The 16429-nt window shown below is 37.4% G+C and overlaps 1 protein-coding gene across 2 annotated transcripts in view; it reads left to right on the top strand.

The window, feature by feature from the left end:
- The window catches only part of TMEM232 (transmembrane protein 232), a 185775-nt gene that overhangs the window by 91296 nt on the left and 78050 nt on the right, over positions 1-16429 (top strand). For both annotated transcript variants that reach the window (XM_058538321.1, XM_058538327.1), the window contains one exon: positions 532-776. In XM_058538321.1, coding sequence (XP_058394304.1) covers positions 532-776 — 245 coding nt within the window. The remainder of the gene's footprint in view (positions 1-531; positions 777-16429) is intronic.

Genomic DNA, 16429 nt, shown 5'->3' with positions numbered 1-16429 from the left:
TTGTTATTACCGATTCCAGCCAAGGAAAATATGTCTCTAGCCATTTCAAAAGAAGATGTAATTAAAAATCAGTCCCGGGCATTATTGAACATAAATAGGAGAATTCAGAAAATAGCTCTTTCCTGACTAAAGGTTGCTTAAATATTGTGGAATTTTTATGTTAGGTTTTTTTTTGATATTAAAACATGTTAAATAAATATAAATATAAATATAAATCCTAGAACATCTTCAATGTATGAAATTCTTACATAGGAAGTGTACACATTTAAAATAGCAATTATATCATTAAATTTTTGAAATTTCAAGACCAGTTTCATTCATGCTTAATTGTTTATTTCACTGAAAATTATTGTTATGAGTTTTTAAATCTTTTGGGAAACTTCATTTTTTTCTTATAAAGGTTATTTTTATTTAACAGGAAGAATGCAACATTAGTCGAAGAAAATGAACATACATTCATCTTAATAATACATCATTTTTCCTCTCATTTAACTCTATTTCAACAAGTTCCATTTTCTTTTCTTTCCACAGGCTGAGTTAAATGACCCAATGGATCCTTTCACTAGTTACAATACAAAAGTTTCACCAAATGTAGGGGATGAAATTTTCTCCAAATATATAGGATGGAGAATTGCAAGCACACTTTCCAAACTGTTCTTCCCCTCCACTGATGCCTGTGTTCTTCCTTTGAAAAAACCTTTGATAAAACGGGATCAAGTGAAATGTCTGAATAAAAAGGATTCCATGAAGAAGAGAGTTTTGCATTCTACTGTAAGGTAAAGTGAAGCACCATTCAAAATGGTCCTGTTATACTAACACATTACATTTCAAAGCCATAGAAATTATATATAATCATATACCACATTATTTAACTCAGTTTCTCTTTTTCATTTCAAATCTTGGCTCCACCAACTCCTAGGTGTTCTATCATGAGGAAGTACTTCCTTCTTAGAAACTATTTTCTCATTTTTAAAATAGGTATTACTATATAATATAAATCAATGTTTTAATAAGATGAAGCCTCCCTCCCATTACTGACCTGCATTTGCTTAGTTTACGCCCCTCTCTCCCTATCATTAATTGCTCGTGTATCCATCCGGGGTCTATAAGATGTAAATACAAGAAATTATAAGTATACTTTTATTTTCTCTCTATTTTTACATGAAAGTTAGCATACTAAATATACTATTTGGCATCTTGCATTTTTTTATGTAACTTCATTCCCTAGAAATCTTTCCATGCTGGTACATAGATAATTTTCTCATTACGATATTTTTAATCAGTTATGATGTTTTCCTTAGTATAGATGTACCACAATTTATTTAACCAATTTCCTATTGGTTGGCATTTGGGTTGTTTTAGATTGTCTGCTACTACAGACTACCACAAAAAGTAACTTTTCACATGTATCGTTGTATACATGTGGAATAACGCCTGCAGGGTAAATTCTCACAAGTGTGATTGCTGTCAGAGGGCATATGTCTTTGTAATTTTGGTAGATATTTCCAAATCCTTTCAGAGGAGTTGTACAAATTTATATCCCCACCGTCAATATATGAGAATTCCTGTTTCTCTCTAGTCTTTCCAACAGAGGGTGTTGACAAACTTTTGGGGTTTTGGCAATCTGAAAAGTAAAGTATGGTTTTTAAATGCAGTTTTCATTTTTATTTTTCTTAAGATGAGTGGTTGGAACACCTTTCATATGTTGAAAGCCTTTTGTTTTTCCTTTATTTGGGAATTAACTCCTATTTATTTTGCCCATTTTTCGGTTGGATTTTTATCTTTTTCTCTTTGCTTTGCAAGAACTATTTATCTATTAATCTACGTGTCCCTTTGTCTATGGTAAAATGTACAAATGTTTATTTTTGCCACCATTTTTTATTTACCTTTAAATTTTGCTTATAGTATGTTTTTGCCATACAGTCATTTTTCTATGTAATACAATTTAGCAATTGTTCACTATGGTTTATGGATATTGTGATATATTTAGAAAAGCTCTTTTCATTTTAGGATTAAAACTTTATCACATTGTCTTCTAGTACTTTTAGGGATTTATTTTGAACATTTTAACCATTGCTCCATTTGAAATTTTTTTTGGTGTGTGGTGTGAGGTATAGATCCAGATGCCTACTCAATTGTCCCAACAATATTTATTGAGTCATCTATCTCCCTTCAACATTTTTCCTGATTTTAAACGTTATCTTTATTAAATATTAAATTATTATTATTATTTCTTTTTCTATGTTCTAAAATAATTTCAATAATTTGGAATTATCTACTATTTCAGACTTCAGCAGCATTCCCTCTTAAAACGTCAGTACCTATGCCTCTTCTAAGGGTAGCTTTTTTTCAAATCTTTCTATTTTTTATGGCTATTGGCAAGGCTGATATTTAGCCAGAATGCAGGGGTACAGCTAGACACAGTTCCTATTGTTAGAGACCCCTGCCAATAAAAGTATCTGGAGTACTTTTATTATATATTTAATTTAATATCCAGGATTGATATCTTGATTATCAATTCTGAATATCAGTCTCTTTACATCTTTTTCTTTCTTCTTTAGTCAATTTTGCAAATTATGCTGTCTTTGAATGTTATTTATTTCACCTCATTTTTCAGAATTCATTTGGTCACAGTTGAACAAAGTAGTCTTAAGATTCTTTTTTTTCTTTTTCTGATGAAGATTCTCCCTGAGCTAGCATCCACTGGCAATCTTCCTCTTTTTGTATGTGAGCCGCCACCACAGCATGGCCACTGACTGACGAGTGGTGTAGGTCTACGCCCAGGAACTGAACCCGGGCCGCCAAAGTGGAACATGCCAAACTTAACCACTAGGCCACCAGGGCTGACCCTTAAAATTCCTTTCATTCTCTCTGTTTCTATGGTTGCTCTCCCCTTATCGAATTCTTATTTTGTGTATTTGTATTTTGCCCCTTTTATTCTCCTTAATTAGTTTATTTAGTGTTTTATCTATTTTATATTATTTTTTTGATCAACCAGTTCTTGAGTTCTAACTCATGTATTTTTGTTCTAATGTCTATGAATCCATTCCTTCTTTTTGCCTTTGATCTATTTTGTGGTTCATTTTCTAAGTACTTGAAGAAGATGCTAAATCATTTGGGAAATTTTCTTCCTCAGCATTTGTCTAAATCATTATTTGAGGTCCAAAAATCACGAGACTTGCTGCCCAAAGGCAGACTTTGTTGCAAGTGTAATAATTGGGTGGAACAAGGCCAGTAGTCAGACTTTCCTTTTGTGTACACAAATAGTCCACAGAAAAATAGACATGTGCTTGAGAAGAGTTTTGACATAGTTTTAAGCATTTTTTCAAGAATTCCAAAATCAATGAGGAAGATATGTAGATCTGAGATTAAGTATCTTACAGCATGGGCTTTAGTAGTCTCATGTGGAGAAGTGAATATTATAAAAATATTCTTCAGCATATATGGTAAATATTTATAAAATGGCAATAGGATCAAGGTGTAATGAAAATGCCAGCTTTAAATGTCATGGTTACTGAGGTTTACTTTTGAAATGTCTTCTGTATATTCTCAAGGACAACAGGCATAGAAGAAAAATTAATCTGGGACCACAGAGAGGACACTGAACAAGTGTACTTTTGTTTCTCATCACGGTCAGTTTAAGAAAAAGATAGTAAGAAAGAAACTAGAAAAATAGAAGAAATTTGATATTGACAATAGGAGATTAAAAAAACAGAAGAGGAAAGAGTAAATAGAAGGTAAAAGGCAGATGGAGATGAATGGTGCCTGGGGACACAGAAAGGAGAAAGAGAGAGAGAGAGAGAAAAGGAGACATATTGGGAATGCTTAAAATAGCTAATCAGAGAAATGAAAGTTATAAGCAGAAAGAAAGAGGAAAGAGACCAAAAGGAAAGGGACAAGATATAAGTAAGGAGAGAGACATACTGAGAATGAAAGGTACAAATGGAGAGAGATGCACAGGGTTTGGGGATAGGAGAAGAGAAAATGCAAAGTCAGAGAAGAATGAGACAAAAGAGGAGTGAGGTGGGGTTAAGATCCAAAGAGTCCTGTAGGTTTTGAAGGATTAGTAAATTAAACTTCTCATCAGAGCCTATAGCTTTTTACATAAATGACAGTCATTCATCACTGATCTTTGAAAAAATGTTTTCTCCTTTTCCATTTTTTTCACAGCTCATTACAGGCTCTAGCAATTAAACTTAGAGTGTCTCTAGCCCAAATGAGAGCCTGAGCATCCCTCTAGCATGAGCACCTCAGTATGGCACAGCTCCCGGGGGCAGCTTTCACATTGCACCATTCACACTGTAGTGCATGTGAACAGTGCCCCCTGGAGTTGTGCATATTGCCAGCTCCAGTTAGGGGCGAACTAATCTCTGGGCACAACAAGGTGAGTGGAGTAGGGCTACAGCTCAAAGACAAGACAAATGCTAGGTCAGGCATGGCTGAACAGTCTCTGCTGTCTATTAGGGCTATACCTGCTTTATAAAAATTTGTTGAAAAGCAAATTTAAATCTAAGATATGCATTGAGAAAATGTCTCTGGCTCACTAAACATTAACCATGGGAAATTTTATTTCTTCCATTTGCTTGATTCTCCGTCTATTCAACAGTTTCCTAGCTAGGTCCCTTTGTTGGTTCTTTACCTCCTCTCACTTCCAGGTCCAAAAACTAGAATTAATGCAGTTAAGGAACACTTGAGCATCTTGAAGCCCCATAGGTAAATTGCGAAGATATAATTTAAAGCCCACTGTATGCTCAGCTCTTTTTCACCTCTTAAAGGTTTTCATGTGTAGGGTCATAGCACCAATTCCTCATCAAATATTCCTAGAAATATCCATTGTGTGTTTTCAACAAAGAGTGATGTGAAAGACAGCAAGAAGTCCAACATTTAAGCACCCCTACAGAAGATGGGGCACATTTGAGAGGTAAGAGGACAGGAAATTTAAGGCAATATGTTTCTTTATTGCCTTGGAGCACTAAAGCATACTTATTTCAGTGTGAAAATCTGAAAATTTACTAGTAAGGAGAAAACAGGAGCTTCCCTATTGATGAAACATTTGCTACATCCCATGACCTATAATTTTTTCCAAAAATATTGTTCCTCACGTCTGTTTTTAGCCTATAAAATTCTTTGAAAGCAAGAATTCTGTCTTTTATGTGTTCATAAATGTATATTTTGCTCTGAATGATTTGCAGATTTTTGTTTCTTTTATGAAATTTTTCAAAAGAAAATTCATTATTGTGCTTCTGTATATTGAATTTTTTGGTTTTGCTTTAAGTTAGTGGGACATGCTGTTGGATACATGTTCTTTTTGCCCCTCAGTATTTTTTTAAAAATGAAAAAATCGTTATGGTTCCTTACTGTATTGTAAAAGATGCAGCCATAAAACCAGGCATAAAATACTTCTGCTTCAAAGCATAGTATTTTCCTTTTCTCTCTTTGTCAGTAAAACTGTCTTAAATTTAGCTTAAGGCTGAGAATTCAGAACTCTGGAGACCATATTTTCAAAAATCATTTTCCACGTCTACACTTTTTGTTCTTGAGGTTTCTTGTAAGTGTATTTTCTAAGCTTATGCCTTGAATCCCTAAAAACTCACAAACAATTAATTATTTGCACATGTGTAAAAACTAGGAGAATACTAACTTAAAACTTTATCTCTTATCATTCTTAGTTTGCTCAAAAATTTTATGTTAGAAAACTTTATTCGTAAGACCAGCACCTGGAAGAGAGCCTAGGTAAAACTAGCACGAACAGACTGAGAACATCTGTTGTCATTTAGGTAGGAAATTTTACACGGCTAACTTCATAAACAGGGTGGATGTGCTCAAGACTATTGCCATCTCCTCTACAACTTCCATTATAAAAGGAATTACTCCAGAGTAGTAGAACTAGGAGTAGCTAACATTTACTGAATGGCGACAGGTGGGGAAAGGTAAGTACCCCAATGTTCCATGAGATAGGTTAAAGAAAATAGGCTTTGTTGGAGAGAACAATGGTCAACAAAAAGAGACACATGGTCCCCTTTTTTCATTACCTTATTGAGAGTGGTGCTGGAGTCTGGGGAAGTAATTGGACATTCACTGTGTTTGCTTTTTGAGGGAAGAGACCCTGCCTGACTGCTACTTGACTTTCTTATAATGTAAGTGTGAAAACTTCTTTCTCAAGGAAGAAATAAACATTTTAGACTCAGTTGCCAAGCCATCTGACGTTGGGCATCAGCTGGATAGAGGATGCTAGAAATGCCAGCTGTCTAGAACCAGGAGACCGTGGGAAGTGCTCTTAATGGTAGTAGAAGATAGCCGCTGGCTCCTTGGGAAATTGGGTTTAGGAGAAGCTCCATGAAGTGGGAGACTCTTAGTACCTCTATTTCTAGCCAGCAGGTTGCCAGGCAATTCAAGATGAGTCTCGGATGTCATAGTCAAACAATTCTATTTGCCACCCCACATGAGTGTATTTTATAAACATAGCACTGTGCTGAGCACTATCCTTAGAGGTAGATATGATTATTTTATCCATTTTATGGATTTTGTATATCTATAAATCTTCATTTTATAGATGTGGATACTGAGAGGTTAAGTAATTTGCCCAAGGATTCACAACCACTAAGTGTGAGTATTTGAACTGAAACAAATGCATTCTGACTCCTGAGTCTACTGTGCTGCTTTCTTTCTCCTCACGTGAACTTCATCTGATGACAAAGCCTTGAGCAGTTGTTAAAAAAAATGTATCTTCACATCATAAGAAAAATCTTTTTATTATTATTTTTCCAATCTCTGTCTCTTGATTTTCAGAACTTGATTTTGATTAAGGGACATTTTTTCTGGACACTGCCTCTCTGTAGTTAGTATCAGGAAATGTACGTCAAGGAGGAGGCATTTTCTCTATATTACATATAATACATATATACTATATATATATATATGTGTTATATATTATATTTTTTTCCTTCATTGCCTTTAGCCAAAATCATACTGACTTACTGGAAAGTGCTTCCTCCTTGACATAGACTTTATATATATATATATAGAGAGAGAAAGAGTTTTAAAAAAGGAGAGCTCCAAAGGATTCTTAAATAAAATGCCTTAAACAAATCTGTCTAGTTCTGTTTCGTGCAGGGAAAAAAGTCTGTGCATCCTTCATAAAATAGCAAATATATTTATCTTATAGCTTCTTTCTGATTGATTTAGAGTAAGTTACCTAACTTCTCTGAGCCTTAGGCTTCTAATCTTTAAAAATGTAAAAGCTGTACCTCCCACTCAGGTTTGTCCTGAGGATAGAAGGGAAGAATATAGATAAAGAGCCCAGACATGTTAGTTCCTTATCTTTTTGTTCTATAATTTAGTAGATTTTCTAAAATATTTACTTTCTTCAGAATATAATATTTAATTCTTAGTAAAATTGTGATAAATAATAAGTGAAAGATTTACATTTTTGTGCCCCTATTTTTTTTTTTTTAAGCTATGAATTGCTGACAGCAACTTTTCAAATAGAACATACAGTTTCATGATGATCTCCTTTTTGGTTGTATTTTGTTACCCTTCTTGTTTTTAGTTTTTGAATTAAAACACAATTCAGATCTGGTTCTATGTCATACATACATTTCGAGGGTATGGTGTCAAGACCCATTATGGGATAGTCAAGTTTAGAATGTTGATAGTTAGCATGACTGATCATAATTTTCAGCAGAAGAGAGATAAAGAGCATGAATGATTCTTCAGTGATGGGCTCCTATTTTTTTGAGCCTTTGTGAAATATTTGATTATTTAAAAACTGGTTAAATCATCAGCTCAGATCAATCATTTAAAGTGTTAAAACTTGTAGAGATTGAAGTGATATTGGAAGTGAAATCCAATTGCCAGTGACAGAACTGTGCTTCATACATCCGTTTTCAACACGTGACTCAGTTTACCTGCAATCTTGCCTGAAAGATAGGTGAATCCCCATCTATCTACTGTCTCCTGCCTTTTCCTGCCTTTCTTTGGAGCCTCGGTCTGAACAGGAATTCTAGGTGTCATCAACGGGGAACATAGCTTTAGCTGCCACTTTCGCTGCAGTGGCTTTATGCTTGTAAGACAGGTGCCTAGCTTCAATATAATCATCAACCCCAGGAGTTCTCCATTCACAGTAACATGGTGTGATGCAGAATCTAAAAAATGGCACAGCTTTTAAAATGAACTGGGTGAGATATAAAAACATTCTGTGTTTCAAATACAGATCAACTAGAATCAAAATGACAGCCCTGTGGGAAGACAAAAGTTGTGCAACAGAAAACAAAAACAAAATCTACATTTTTCTTTTGTGCTTTGTTTTGATTGTCCTGTGCACTTCACTCTTTCAAAGAAAAAGGCAATGTTCAGCTTGAGATGAAATGCATTTGCAGTGGTTGACAACTTGTATTACCTGCTTAATTTGTATGTAAACTTGGATATGACATTAATCAAATTGGTATAGCCTCCCCACTTTCTAGGCTCTCAGCAAATATGAAGTCAATCAGTTTAAGGGCTTAATCTTCCCCTATTTCTAAATGTTCCCTTGATAGAATCAAGTATTTCATCGGGCATATGAACTCTTTGAAAACCTGAGTATCCAGGGCAGGTGCTTTCTGTCCGCCTGTCAGAGCAAATTTGCTCTCCAACTAACCCAGCTTTCCCAGGACGTCTCTTGCTGTGGATTTAAATGGTAGGCAGAAAGTAGAACTCCTGATAGAAGTGGAATATTCCTTTGGTTAGCATGAACTAAACACCTCTGTGTGCAAGCACTGTGCTAGGCGCTGGGAATACAGACAAATAAACCATGCTCAAAAGTGTGATTGATGGTTTCTTGTCCAGAACTACTGCTTGTGTCTCTAGCATGTTGGTTTTCCACCATAAAGTCATTCGGGACTTTGCACCCATGGTTTTCTATTTTTTCATATATTCATTTATTCAATAATTATTAAGTGCCTAATATATGTCAGGTACTATGAAAGAAAATGTCTCAGATAAAATAGCAAATAAAAATAGTTACAGTTCCCTCCCAATGGAACTTACAATCAAGTGTAGGAGATAAACGTGAATGAAAATCACACATATACATGTAAAATCACACATATGTGTGTTAAATCTCTATAATGATAAGTGCTATGAAAGAGAGCTACATGGTGCTGTCATGGTGGAATGGTGGAAAGACAGCTACATGGCGGCATGATAACGGAGAGCAAGGCGTGGTTGGGGGTAGGGGAAGATCATGGGTTTGGTTTTGGACATGTCCAATTTGAAGTAGTGCTTTTGAGTTCTTTAAGTGGAGATATCAAGTAGGCTGTGAGTTTCACAGTGCTGTGATTCAGGGAAGAAGTCTGGGCTGAGTCACTGAATGAAGGTGGTGACTGAAGTCATGGGCGCAAGCAACATTGCTTTGGTAAAGAACATCAAGTGGTGTGAGAGGTAGCGCTAGGGCAGAATTTTAAGGAATACCATCATTTAATGTGTGGAAAGAGGAGAATGATAGCAAAACAAATAACTTAGGTACAACCAGAGAGGTAGGAGAAAATGCAGGAGGATTTAAAAACTTGAGAACAGGAAGAGAGTCAAGATGGCGGCGTAGGCAGACTCTGAGCTCACCTCCTCCCGTGGACACAGCCAATTTACAACTACTCGTGGAAAAATTACCCCTGAGACAGAACTGAAAACTGGATAAGAGGAACTCCTGCAACAACGGACAATCCTAACTGGGGTAGAAGAGGCAGAGACTCCCTTCCGGAGAGGAAAAACGCCGCCTTCACAAGCCACCAGCTTCACGGCCGCCGGGAGCAGCTCACAGGTGCGCAGCCTCCCTGGAGGCGCGGGGTCCTGAGCTGGGGAGTGCCCCCCCTGTGGGCATTTTGTGGACCCAGCACAATCGAGACCAGCGGCATAATATCTGACTTTGCCTGCTACTAAAGCATTGGGGAGCACCCCCAGAAAACCCGGTTCACAAAGAAACTAAAACTGGCTCTTAAAGGGCCCGTGCGCAAACTCACCCGTTTCAGAAAGCATCCTAAAATCACCAGAAAGAAAGGTGCACAGTACTTTGGTGACAAGAAACTCACCTAATAGGCCCTGAGTGCATCTCGGTGAGGGGTGAGACCTCTCCAGGGACTGGGACATTGGTGGTGGCCATTGTTGTGGCCTGGTGTGAGAGTGCTGACACAGACGCCATTGGAGTTCTCCCTGAGGCCTACTAGCCCAGGGTCTGCTCCACCCCCTAGAGCACCGATTTAATCCAGCTCAGCCAGGGCAGGCAGCCCACCCTAGAGACTGGCCCCACCCAACAACAAGCCCACAGGCAACGTGTGGGCCTGCATAGATTGGTGACTGGATTCTCTGCAGCCTGGCAACTGAGCCGACTTGAGCGGGGCAGGGTGTGCACAAGGAGCGGGGGGAGAGTGTGGGGCGGTGGTGGAGTGTGTGGGGCTCCCGCCGTGGAGAGACTGGGTCCGCTTGGGGAGGTCGGGGCGCTCACACAGGGCAGGACTGTGTTGACTGTGTGTGTGGACCTGTGGGCAACAGGGCTTGTCAGCTGCAGAAGACTTGTGCTTCTCAAAGACCCACATAGGAGGTTTGCCCCACCTTCCAAAGCCTAAAACAATTGGGTGCTCCTGTGCCTGAGGCCAGCCCCACCCAGCTGCTAATGCTCAGAGAGCTGACAAGAGACATAATAGGCTAGAGGCTTACAGCAATTGTAAGGCCCTGAGCCTAACAACCTGCCACGCTGGGGGCCTACTCACTTAAAAGAAATACTGCAACACAAATGTGGTATTAGAACTTACAGCCAACTGTGCTGGGGTGCCCCACACCTGATAAAGAGACTGAAGGGCCCACAACAACTACAAGCAGCTGAGCATTACAACAGCTGGCCAGGAGCATAACTCAGCCTCCCTGGGCGCCTATAGGGAGAGCTAACAGGCCACAATAGAAGGACACACGTAGCCCACATAGGGGCCACCCCTGGAACACTGAGAACTGAGGGAAGCACACTGGAAGCCTCCTAAGGCATCACTTACATAAGGTCACCTATCCAAGAGCAGGAGACGTAGCTGACCTACCTAATACGTAGACACAAGCACAGGGAAAGAGGCAAAATGAGGAGGCAAAAGAATACATTCCAAGTAAGGGAACAGGACAAAACCCCAGAAAAGGAACTAAGTGAAACAGAAATGAGCAACCTACCTGACAGAGAGTTCAAACTAAGAGTGTTAAGGATGCTCACTGATCTGGGGAGAATAGATGAACTCAGTGAGAATGTCAACAAAGAAATGGAAGATATAAAAAAGAACCAATCAGAAATGACGAATACAATACTGGAAATGAAAAATTCACTAGAGGGACTCAAAAGCAGAGTAGAGGATACAGAAGAACGGATCTGTGAGCTGGAAGAAAGACTAGAAGAAATTACCCAAGGTGAACAGGTAAAAGAGAAAAGAATTAAAAAGAGTGAGGACAGTCTAAGGGACCTCTGGGACAACATCAAGCGCACTAACATCCGTGTTATAGGTGTCCCGGAAGGAGAAGAGCGAGACAAGGGGGCAGAGAATCTATTTCAAGAAATAATAGATGAAAACTTCCCTAACCTAAGGAAGGAAACAGACATCCAGGTATAGGAAGCACAGAGAGCCCCAAACAAGATAAACCCAAAGAGGCCCACACCAAGACACATCATAATCAAAATGTCCAGAATTAAAGATAAAGAGAGAATCCTAAAAGCCGCAAGAGAATGTCAAGTTACATACAAAGGAAACCCCATAAAGCTATCAGCTGACTTCTCAGCAGAAACCTTACAGGCTAGAAGAGAATGGCACGATATATTTAAAGTGCTAAAAGGAAAAAACTTACAGCCAAGAATACTCTACCCAGCAAGGTTCTCATTCAAAATGGAAGGAGAGATCAAAATTTTCCCAGATAAGCAAAAATTAAAGGAGTTTGTCACCAAGAAACCAGTGCTACAAGAAATGTTAAAGGGACTGATTTAAGGGGAAAAGAGAAGACCACAAATAGGAAAAATTATCTATTTCCATGATTAGAACGTAATGGATACAAATGCACAAAAAAGAGGTTAGATATGATATTAAAAACATAAAAGGAGGGAGGAGGGGAGTTAAAGAGTACAGCTTTCAGACAGAGGTCAAACTAAAGTGACCATCAATTCTGTATAGAAGAAGTAAGGAACAGAGAAGGACTACTAAAACACTGAGAAAAAAAAAAAGTTAAAAAATGGCAGTAAGTACATACTTATCAATAGCTACTTTAAACGTCAATGGACTAAATGCTCCAATTAAAAGGCATAGGGTGGCTGAGTGGATAAAAAAACAAGACCCATATATATGCTGCATACAAGAGACACACTTCAGACCTAAAGACACTCACAAACTGAAAGTGAAGGGATGGAAAAAGATACTCCACGCAAATGGCAATGAAAAGAAAGCTGGGGTAGCAGTACTCATATCAGACAAAATAGACTTTAAAACAAAAACTGTAAAAAGAGACAAAGAAGGGCATTACATAATGATCAAGGGAACAATCCAACAAGAGGATGTAACACTTGTAAATATCTACGCACCCAATGTAGGTGCACCTAAACGTATAAAGCAATTATTAACAGGCATAAAAACAGAAATAGATAGTAACACAATAATAGTAGAGGACTTTAACACTCCACTTACACCAATGGATAGATCATCCAAACAGAAGATCAATAAGGAAACATTGGCCTTAAACAACACACTAGAACAGATGGACCTAGTAGATATACACAGAGCATTCCATCCAAAAACCGAAGAATACACGTGCTTTTCAAATGCACATGGAACATTCTCCAGGATTGATCACATATTAGGCCACAAAACTAGTCTCCATAAATTTAAGAAGATTGAAATAATACCAAGCATCTTTTCTGACCACAACGGTATGAAACTAGAAATCAACTATAGGAAGAAAATCAGAAAAGCCACAAATACATGGAGATTAAACAAAATGCTACTGAACAACAACTGGGTTAACGAAGAAATCAAAGAAGAAATCAAAAAATACCTGGAGACAAATGAAAATGAAAATACGACATGCCAGAATTTATGGGATACAGCAAAAGCGGTTCTAAGAGGGAAGTTTATAGCGATACAGGCCTATCTCAACAAACAAGAAAAATCTCAAATAAACAATCTAACAATGCACCTAAAGGAACTGGAAAAAGAAGAACAAACAAAGCCCAAAATCAGTAGAAGAAGGGAAATAATAAAAATCAGAGCAGAAATAAATGAAATAGAGACCAAAAAAACAATAGAAAAAATTAATAAAACCAAGAGCTGGTTCTTTGAAAAGATCAACAAAATTGACAAACCTTTAGCTAGACTCACCAAGAAAAAAAGAGAGAAGGCACAAATAAGTAAAATCAGAAATGAAAGAGGAGAGGTTACAACAGACACCTCAGAAATACAAAAGATTGTAAGAGAATACTATGAAAAGCTATATGCCAACCAATTCGACAATCTGGAACAAATGGATAAATTCTTAGAATCATACAACCTTCCAAAACTGGATCAAAAAGAAGTAGAGAATTTAAATAGACCAATCACCAGTAAGGAGATCGAAACAGTAATCACAAACCTCCCCAAAAATAAAAGTCCAGGACCAGACGGCTTCCCTGGTGAATTCTACCAAACATTCAAAGAAGACTTAATACCTATCCTTCTCAAACTCTTCCAAAAAATTGAGGAGGGGGGGAAGCTCCCTAACTCATTCTATGAAGCTGACATTACCCTGATACCAAAACCAGACAAGGACAACACACAAAAAAAGAAAATTACAGGCCAATATCACTGATGAACTTCGATGCGAAAATCCTCAACAAAATACTAGCAAATCGCATACAACAATACGTTAAAAAGGTTATACACCATGATCAAGTGGGATTTATTCCAGGTATGCAGAGATGGTTTAACATTCGCAAATCAATCAACGTAATACACCACATTAATAAAATGAAGAACAAAAATCACATGATCATCTCAATAGATGCAGAGAAAGCATTTGACAAGATACAGCATCCATTTATGATAAAAACTCTGAATAAAATGGGTATAGAAGGAAAGTACCTCAACATAATAAAGACCATATATGAGAAACCCACAGCTAATATCATCCTCAATGGTGAAAAACTGAAAGCTATCCCTCTAAGAACAGGAACCAGACAAGGATGCCCACTATCACCACTCCTATTTAACATAGTATTGGAAGTCCTAGCCAGAGCAATCAGGCAAGAGAAAGAAATAAAAGGAATCCAAATTGGAAAGGAAGAAGTGAAACTGTCACTATTTGCAGATGACATTATTTTATATATAGAAAACCCTAAAGAATCCACCAGAAAACTTTTAGAAGTAATAAACGAATATGGTAAAGTTGCAGGATACAAAATCAACATACAAAAATCAGTTGCATTTCTGTACACTAACAACGAAGTAGCAGAAAGAGAAATTAAGAATACCATCCCATTTACAATTGCAACAAAAAGAATAAAATACCTAGGAATAAACTTAACCAAAGAGGTGAAAGATCTGTACACCGAAAACTATAAAACATTTCTGAAAGAAATTGAAGAAGACACAAAGAAATGGAAAGATATTCCGTGCTCTTGGATTGGAAGAATTAACATAGTTAAGATGTCCATACTTCCTAAAGCAATCTATAGATTCAATGCAATCCCTATCAAAGTTCCAACAACATTTTTCACAGAAATAGAACAAAGAATCCTAAAATTTATATGGAACAACAAAAGACCCCGAATAGCTAAAGGAATTCTGAGAAAAAAGAACAAAGCTGGAGGTATCACACTCCCTGATTTCAAAATATACTACAAAGCTATAGTAACCAAAACAGCATGGTACTGGCACAAAAACAGACACACAGATCAATGGAATAGAATCGAAAGCCCAGAGATAAACCCACACGTCTATTGACAGCTAATCTTTGACAAAAGAGCCAAGAACATACAATGGGGCAAAGAAAGTCTCTTCAACAAATGGTGTCGGGAAAACTGGATAGCCACATGCAAAAAAATGAAAGTAGACCCTTACCTTACACCATACACAAAAATTAACTCCAAATGGATTAAAGACTTGAATGTAAGACCTGAAACTATGAAACTTCTAGAAGAAAACATAGGCAGTACGCTCTCCGACATCGGTCTTAGCAACATCTTTTCAAACACCACATCTGAGCGGGCAAGAGAAACAACAGAAAAAATAAACAAATGGGACTACATCAAACTAAAAAGCTTCTGCACAGCAAAGGAAACCATCAACAAAACGAAAAGACAACCTAACAATTGGGAGAAGATATTTGCAAACCATACATCTGATAAGGGCTTAATCTCCAAAATATATAAAGAACTCATGCATCTCAACAACAAAAAAACTAACAACCCAATTAAAAAATGGGCAAAAGACCTGAACAGACATTTCTCCAAAGAAGATATACAGATGGCCAACAGACACATGAAAAGATGTTCAAAATCACTAACTATCAGGGAAATGCAAATCAAAACTACAATGAGATATCACCTCACGCCCGTCAGAATGGCTATAATTAACAAGACAGGAAACAACATGTGTTGGAGAGGATGTGGAGAGAAGGGAACTCTCATACACTGCTGGTGGGAGTGCAAACTGGTGCAGCCACTATGGAAAACAGTATGGAGATTCCTCAAAAAATCAAGGATAGAACTACCATATGATCCAGCTATTCCACTGTTGGGTATTTCTCCAAAGAACTTGAAAACACCAATTTGCAAAGGTACATGCACCCCTGTGTTCATTGCAGCGTTATTCACAATAGCCAAGACTTGGAAGCAACCTAAGTGCCCATCAAGGGACGAATGGATAAAGAAGCTGTGGTATATATACACAGTGGAATACTACTCAGCCATAAGAAACGATGAAATCCAGCCATTTGTGACAACATGGATGGACATTGAGGGTATAATGCAAAGTGAAATAAGTCAGAGGGAGAAGGTCAAATACCGTATGATTTCCTTCATTAAGTAGTAGATAATAACAACAATAAACAAACACATAGGGATAGAGATTGGATTGGTGGTTACCAGAGGGGTAGGGGGGAGGGAGGAGGGTGAAAGGGATAATTTGGTACATGTGTGTGGTGATGGGTTGTAATTAGTATTTTGGTGGTGAACATGATGTAATCTATGCAGAAATAGAAGTACAATGATGTACACCTGAAATTTTTACAATGTTATAAATCAATGTTACTGCAATAAACAAAAAATTAAAAATAAATAAATAAATAAAAAAATAAAAACTTGAGAACAATTTATAGAAGGTTGTGATAACTTGAAAATATGATATAATAATGCTTTTAAAAAATTTTAAGTTGGGAGCTGGCCTGGTGGCTTAGTGGTTAAGTTCAG

This window comes from Diceros bicornis, chromosome 1, assembly GCF_020826845.1.
Source record: "Diceros bicornis minor isolate mBicDic1 chromosome 1, mDicBic1.mat.cur, whole genome shotgun sequence".
Classification (NCBI taxonomy): Eukaryota; Metazoa; Chordata; class Mammalia; order Perissodactyla; family Rhinocerotidae; genus Diceros; species Diceros bicornis.
The sequence above is the reverse complement of the archived record's forward strand: the minus strand, read 5'-3'. Positions and strand labels throughout refer to the sequence as shown.